This window comes from Aspergillus ruber (assembly GCF_000600275.1).
Source record: "Aspergillus ruber CBS 135680 unplaced genomic scaffold scaffold00075, whole genome shotgun sequence".
Lineage (NCBI taxonomy): Eukaryota > Fungi > Ascomycota > Eurotiomycetes > Eurotiales > Aspergillaceae > Aspergillus > Aspergillus ruber.
In genome coordinates, this window is record NW_024467371.1 from 6,085 (window position 1) to 13,341 (window position 7,257).

At 50.8% G+C, this 7,257-nt stretch overlaps 3 protein-coding genes across 3 annotated transcripts; 1 reads left to right on the plus strand and 2 right to left on the minus strand.

The window, feature by feature from the left end:
- Nucleotides 1-1,571: 1,571 nt before the first annotated feature.
- On the minus strand, nucleotides 1,572-3,258 carry EURHEDRAFT_527335 (flavin monoamine oxidase family protein; the record flags this gene model as incomplete). Its single annotated transcript, XM_040787017.1, has 3 exons — nucleotides 1,572-2,462; nucleotides 2,520-2,873; nucleotides 2,961-3,258. 3 exons carry the CDS (start codon nucleotides 3,256-3,258, stop codon nucleotides 1,687-1,689), a joined length of 1,428 nt encoding a protein of 475 aa, XP_040633664.1. The 3' UTR covers nucleotides 1,572-1,686.
- A 531-nt stretch (nucleotides 3,259-3,789) lies between these two features.
- Nucleotides 3,790-5,151, plus strand: EURHEDRAFT_468271 (uncharacterized protein; the record flags this gene model as incomplete). Its single annotated transcript, XM_040785247.1, has 2 exons — nucleotides 3,790-4,254; nucleotides 4,315-5,151. The coding sequence occupies 2 exons, from the start codon at nucleotides 3,790-3,792 to the stop codon at nucleotides 5,149-5,151; spliced, it is 1,302 nt and encodes a 433-aa protein (XP_040633665.1).
- A 391-nt stretch (nucleotides 5,152-5,542) lies between these two features.
- On the minus strand, nucleotides 5,543-7,000 carry EURHEDRAFT_527337 (acetyl-CoA synthetase-like protein). The gene is made up of 4 exons (XM_040787018.1): nucleotides 6,601-7,000; nucleotides 6,218-6,553; nucleotides 5,768-6,139; nucleotides 5,543-5,741 (listed from the first exon to the last, which is right to left on the minus strand). The coding sequence occupies exons 1-4, from the start codon at nucleotides 6,871-6,873 to the stop codon at nucleotides 5,583-5,585; spliced, it is 1,140 nt and encodes a 379-aa protein (XP_040633666.1). The 5' UTR covers nucleotides 6,874-7,000; the 3' UTR covers nucleotides 5,543-5,582.
- Between the last annotated feature and the right edge of the window lie 257 nt (nucleotides 7,001-7,257).

The following is a 7,257-nucleotide window of genomic DNA, read 5'->3' on the forward strand; positions in this document are numbered from 1 at the left end:
TGTCAATTGATACCCCGTCGAGGGTTTCGTCGCTGAATCAGAGACGAAAAGGAACGGACAGCGAAGGGAGGGGAGCCTAATATATGGGAATATATGTGGATCATGGTGGTCCCAAAGGGATCATCCGGTAAACAGAGGTAAACGAGCCAGATCTCATATTGCCACGTCTCTCCCACATAGATTGTCTCGAAGTACCAACCGAGGTAACAAGGGAGACACCGCCAGCAAGAAGGCTACGACCGATATGCACTACGAATACCATTTCTATTCCCAGGACATGAATGCGCCATCTCAGAAAGCTTGACCCTTCCACTGGCTGGGAGTCTACATCGTTGCATGGCCCAATCGCCCGGTCCCGAACGTTGTGTGCGTGTGGCAACATGCATACGGTCGTGGCAAAATGCTCGCGTATGCAAGATCCGGTATGTAGCCAAAGACCTCCATCTTCATCGTTCCGTGCACGTGCCCTGCCCGTGGTCCGCGGGCCCCGAGAAAACAGTGTGAAGCTTGAGCATCTCAACACGCCTCTTCGAGAAATCTCAGTCTATCAAATCAATGTTATGGGGAAAATCATGTCGATCAAGCCAAGTATAGCCCCAGCAACCGCCCATCTGTGTGGATGTCCATCGATGGCTGACAGTGCACCGCTTGGATAAAAAAGTTGGGTCCTTGTAGCGAGTACAGTCTCACTTATCCAGAATACCACAGCACATCCGGTCCAATCACTCTGGATGGCAATGGTTTGGTGCGCTCCAAAGCACTTTAAATCGGACACTTGTCGCAGACCACGCAGTGTGAAAGATGACATGATCTGGTGTAGCTAGCATGATACTAGCTGACCGCATCATATCCTTGTGAGGATTGCATTGCTCCTGGATATGCTCGTCCGTTATCGAAGTCTGACGAAAGAACGGTATGTGGGTGACTTCTATGCTCAGAAAGCTACTGGGTTGCTATTAGAGGATTCGTGTAATCTGCGGCAAGAACGCTTTTGGAACCAGGAACCTGGTGAGCTTCTTCCTGCTGGTGAGGACGCATGCCGCCAATGGCATGATAACTGAGAATCCCCTATTCCATGTCCAGCTACAAAACGGAATTGGTTGGATGCCCAGGATTCCTCCTGTCAGAATTCACCCGCAGCTGTTGTATTTGGCCAACTTGTGTTGCACTGCGCAGTTATATGGCGCGGTATTTTGATGCGGCAAATTAACCACCATTCATTGCATTTCAGATTTCCGAAAATAATTGATCTCTGGCGCTCGTAGTGCAACCTCTGTCGCATCAGAATCGATAGACTGTTTATAGTTACCCTTCTCTGAGAATGTTTGTGGGACGGAGTTCGTCCCTGGACGCACTTTGTCCAAGACTCTGGCCTGAACGATTTGCAACAGTAATTCTGAAGAGACTTGATTTGCGCTTAAAGGAGAAAGATGAAATTCGAGAATAGTTGTTTTCTAAGAATTTGAACCATTTAGCTAGTTAGTTCGAAACTGAATTCACCGAGGTTACAATAAATGGGTGTCTGTTGTCTGTTTCTCATATAGGAAAAAAAAAAAAAAAAAAAAAAAAAAAAAAAAAAAAAAAAAGAAAGAAAGAAAAAGAACAAGCTGTTCCTGTAACTGTCAAATAAGCCGTGGAATCCAATAGCTAGATATAATATCATTGTTCATCCTTGTTGACCACTGATCAGTTTTCTACCCTTTTCAACGCACCAATAACCTCCTGTGCACCCCTATCCCCTGAGCGAACCGCCCCCTCCATATAACCCCGCCAGACGAGTGCAGTCTCAGTCCCCACGAAATGGATATTATCAAATGGTGTCCGGGCAGCCGAAGCATCCACGGAAGAAATTAGCCCAGGGGGTGGTACCGGGCAAGTCGCACCTCCGAAGAACTCCTCCTTGGACCACTCCATTTCCAGGACGTTGATCGGTTCAGGTACATTGAGTTTCTCTAACGGCGTCCCGGCTCCCTCAAAGATGGTGCGGAACTGTTCCCACGCCGTACGGCGCCGTTCAGCCTGGGACAACAGCGACCATTCGCGGCCACGGTCGGCGACGAGGAAGCAGGTGATTGACCATTGGTCGTCGGCTGGGACGCTCGTGTCGCGAGAGAACAGAATAGGCCCAAATTGGGTTTGAACAGCCCCCGAGAGACCGGCAGTGTGCCACCAGGGCTGGTCGAAAACGTAGATTGTTTTGCTGTAGTAGCCGATTATGTTTTTATCTGCGAAGCGGCTTTGGGCGGAGGGGAGGGGAGGGTTGAAGGCGATTTTGTTGTACAGGGTTCTCGGGACAGATAGGATTACTTTCTTTGCTTGAACGATGCTGTGAGTGGGGGAAGATGTTCGGACAGTGCAGAGGCGCGTCTGCGGGCATTGCTCGATGGACGTCACCGGGGCCGAGAGGACGAGAGTATCGGGTTTCAGATCCTCGGCCATATTCAGCGAGAAAGTTTGCATTCCTATTATTCGATGTTTGAATTAACTGTGTGTCCCAAAGGATCCTGTGTTCTGATTACCTTCTCGAAGCCGCAGATACTGTGCTCCGTCCTTGCCGTCGGACAAGGCCGCATCAATTCCAGTCGCAGTCTTGACGCCTTGTAGAAAGGCCAGCATGCTGATCGCATTTCCTTCAACGCCCACCATAGACTGGACGGCGGTGTCAACGAGACCGGTGACCAGTTCAGACTGAAAAGTTCTGTGGCAGTACTCGGTCGATGTCATGCTATCTAGCTCTTTTGCAGCCTTTCCAGTTGCTGGATTCTCCAGGTCAATCTCCTCGATCACCTCTCGGAAATGCTGCAATGCTGATGCCACCAAAATTTGGTCTTTTCCCTCGAACTGAAGCAATACCTCGGTCAGAAACACTCGTACTATTAGTAGTCATCGAGGGGACCCCACTGGCAGCGAATCGTGCGGATGCGCAATGATTCCATCGGGAACTTGCACTAGGTTCATACCTTCTGCCCTCTGCACCTCTCCGTGCAGGCCGTATTTCTGGAGCAACCGATACATTTCCGATTGCGACGTATCATTGATCCAGGCACCACCGATGTCGCTGACACCGGGACCGCTGTGCTTCGACGGCACCGTGAGAGTCTTACCCCCCACACGATCAATTGCCTCCACGACAACGCAGGACAATCCAGCCGCTTGGACGCCTAAAGCGGCGCGGAGGCCGCTCAGTCCTGCACCAACCACGAGCACATCGGCCTGCTTGGGCGTGCTTCGAAGAGAAACAGAATCTGGGGAGGACATGGTGTTTCCCAGAGATGATCAAAACTGTACCGCATAAAACAGAAATCAAAAAGGGTTCCCGTCTGATCCCATCGATAATCCGCAGCGCAGGTTGGCTTTAGAACCCATATCTATAGTCTGCCGAAACGGAGAATGACGATAAGCGCGGCAATTGATAAGAGATGCCGCGTTGTATACTTGCAGGCCGCCAGTCACGAGGCGCCATTCATCCGGATTGGTGCAGATCTTGCTCCACCCAGTCATATATCCACATTTTCTTCAGAAATCGTATCATACTCCCATTGCCTGAACCCTCACCTACATTTACTTCCTGCAGTGCCCCATTCAGCGTATACCATGTTGGCACCAGATTCGAATCCCGCGGAGCCCGATCCAGCCCGCTCCGGCCCAGTCCCAACAAAACCACACCGTTTCCGCTCCTCATCAGGATGCCTGACATGCCGTCGGCGCAAGAAGAAGTGCGACGAGAGGAAGCCAAAATGCATTGCTTGCACACGAAACTGCCAACAGTGCACCTGGCCAGCCGCTCCCATGAGTCGGAATGTCCGGGACCCGGTACCCTACGTTGTGCCACAAGAACGTACGAGCAGTCCAGATCAGGTTGACACATCGGTTCGATGGTCAATCCGCACTGGCTCGTTTCTGTCTCCATTAAGGGCATCCGCGCTGACAGATATATCCAATATCCTTTTCGCGCATTACTTGGCTGAAACGGGCAGCCTTCTGTCTGCCTTGCCGCCAGGCGGCAACAACCCGTTCTTGACAGTCCTCGTGCCGCTGTGCTGCAATGATGATCTGCTCATGCACTCGTTGTTGGCGCTCAGTGGCTCCCACATGGGATTCCAGAGCACTGGGATTGAAGTATACATGGCCACGTGCCGACACTATTCGATTGCGATTAGAACGCTTCGAAACTGTATATGCGATTTTACAGCAATGGATGCGTCCCGAGCAATGCGTATCCTATTGGCACTAATGATGCTCTCTGTTTTTGAGGTAAGTGTGCCCATTAATTCAGGCCTTACTTTAAAATAGTCTCATTAATGGAATGTGTAGAGCCTGATGGGAAATACTCAAGGAGCAATGTTCAGCCACCTCCGCGCAAGCCGCCAGCTCATCCTCCAATTAGCCAATAGTCCACTGCAGTCCAGCACTAATGACAACGGCCGCCTGTTCTCCTTTCTGTTGGAAATCTACCGCTATCTCGTGCTCATCAATAACATCACCCCCTTTGGCGCTATCGAAAGTCGAACCCTACCCCAGGACGAATTCCTCGATGACATCGTAGACACCATGGCCCAGTTTGATACATGTGGGGCCATCTTTGGCGGTAGCCATGGCCTGTTCAAGGTCCTGCCCTTCATTGCGGTTCTCGCCGCCCGGCGTCTCACAGAGAAAGACCCTTCGCGGGCGAGCTCAGAGATGTACCAAGCACTCCATGTCCGAATAACAGGATGGGAATCTACAGACCCCATAGTCCCCGACCAAAAATGGCAGCCCCAAAGAGAAGCAGCACTCGAGCTCTGCCGCGAAGCCGCCCTACTCTATCTTGAGACTGCAATGTTCCCCCGCTCATTGAATGACACCTTAACGCGGACCAAAATCTTGGACCATGTGGATACTATTATGCTATACGCAGAGCAAGTTTCTGAATCCCCCTGCGAGACCATTCTTTTGTGTCCATTGATGATCGCCGGCTCCTGCATGGGGCGGACGGACCACCGTAAGCGTCTCCAGGCTGGCCTGCGGTCCACCCGATTCCGCATGAATCACTGCGTGCAAGCCGCTTCATTACTTGAGTCGGTCTGGAACAGCCCCAGCGAGCACGTGTTCGGACCATACGGTCTAGGCGTTGTCATGCGGCATCATGGGATCAATCTAGGCGTTGTATGAATGAATAAACAGGAGCAGCTAACGTAACCGGTAAGCGAGTTGGTCAGCTCTTCGAATTCAATGCATTATGCCATAATCAGACACTCCAAACCATTACAATGCCATCAAGACTGTCGAAAAAAACAAACAAACATACATACATACATACATACATACATACATACATACATACATACAACAGCCGGGATTCGCTGGTGGTCACCCACCCGGCTACTAACTCACCGGTGTGTGGCTTAACTGTGGACAATAGTTCGGTGAGTGCATCTCAAGTGAGTTAGAGGGTTATGGTGCGAGGCCCTGCACGGTGGTATTGGTCATTAGGGTGACCATGGGTGTCCCCTAGTGAGGTTGAGATGCTCCTCAAAGTTCTTCTTCAGCTTGATCAGGTTCACGGAAGTGATTTCCACGTTGAAGACAGGGGTTTTGACATCTTAATCCGCTGCCTCGGGATGCCCGAAAACTATTTCGATGTCAAGAAGCTGCCGCTCCAATTCGTTCTGGGGGTTCTGGTGGGTGACAGCACGGTATTGCGAGATGGTCTCGTTGTTGACATCCTTGCAAGCCTTGTACCCACCTTTCTGGTAGGCAGTCTTGACCATTTTACGTGACAGCTTACCAAGAGCAGCTGATGTCGGTCAAAGGGGAAGACCTGAGCCTTGGATCCAGTCGCCATCATGACGGACTTGGAAATGGCATCTACAGTCTCGACACGAGTGACGGTGTCTACAGGGGCGAAACTAGGCAAGAAGACGATGCAGATCTCCTCAGTCTCACATCCAGCGGGGAAGTAGGAGAAACAGCAGTTGAAGCTAGGGGTCAGACCAGGAATTTCCGATTCGTCCAGGGCGGTTTCAATCCCGTGAGGGTTGTACTTGACACCATTGATAATAATGGCCTCCTTGGCACGACCATGCAGAGTGAGATAGCCGGTCTCATCAATGGGACCCTTGTCTCCAGACTTGAACCAGCCATCGCTGGAGAAGGACGCCTAGGTTGCAGCGGGGTTGTTGGAAAAGTTCTTGAAGACGATAGGGCCGCTGATCTCGAGGTTACCGACAATGCAAACCGGAATGGTCTCGTTGTTGGATCCCTCGGTGATTCTCATATTGATACAGGGCATACAAGCACCGACGGAGGTGAACTCCAAAGAGCGCTCCTTGTTGTATGTTGGGCACTTGGTTTTGAAGATGAAACAAGCGCATGTCTCAGTCATACCAAAACCAGGAACAATGACATGGACAGGCGCACTGCATTGGGACAGGAGCTGCGAAACAACATCACAGGTCTTGACGACGTTAGCCTCACCTCCAGAGGCGATGTATTTCAGACAGCTGAGGTCCCAATTGCAAGGGCTGCTCTGCGCCTCCAGACCCTGAAGGGCAGCACGGAGTATGGCAAGAGGCTAGGGGCAAATGTACGAGAAACACGGTGCTTATGGGTGAGGTTGACATTTTGGAGAGGGTTAGCGAGGAAATCAGGGGCTTGGACGTGGATTTGGTCCTTGCGTGCAAAGAGAGCCTGGAGGTGGATTTCGACAATAGCAGCAACATGGTCGAGGCGGATCCAGTCCAGGAAAGAAGGGCCTTCCGGCAGTTCATAAATTGAGTATTTGCCAGCAATATCTGTTAAGATCTGGTGGTGGGTGAGGCAGACAGCCTTGGAGCTGCCAGAGGTCAGCATCAGCAGGACGATGTCGGCCTGTCTGGGCTTGCGCTGAACCATCTAAAACGTGCCAGTACTTATTCCGAGCAGGGAGGTAGGCCATTGGACTCGGCGGCCATGTATGGCATTATCAGGCATGATGCAGGATTGGACTCTGAGAATTACCATGTTAAGAAAAGAGATGCGTAGTAGATGTACCTATTTTCTGAGATATGATTTGAAAAGGGAAGCGCTCATGTCAGTTATCTGGCCAGATTCAGAGACTTGGCCGAGAAATCGAGTAAAGCAGCGTTGGCTAAATTTGCAGCTCTCCTTTCTTCTTCTTCTTCTTCTTCTTCTTCTTCTGGGTGCGATAAGAGCCCAGACCAAAAGGATAAGTTGCAAAGGTCGCAGAGGGAAGGAGTTTCAAGATAGCTCACAGCATGATTATGATTATTATTATTA

Bases quoted from the DNA above. Each gene is read 5' to 3' on its own strand.
- EURHEDRAFT_527337 (XM_040787018.1), bottom strand. From the start codon at position 6,873: ATGGTTCAGCGCAAGCCCAGACAGGCCGACATCGTCCTGCTGATGCTG. The intron at 6,140-6,217 runs GTTTGCATTGTC...GCTGCAACCTAG, and splicing joins CCAACAACGAGACCATTCCG to GCGTCCTTCTCCAGCGATGG. The intron at 5,742-5,767 runs GTAAGCTGTCAC...AAAATGGTCAAG, and splicing joins ACCGACATCAGCTGCTCTTG to ACTGCCTACCAGAAAGGTGG.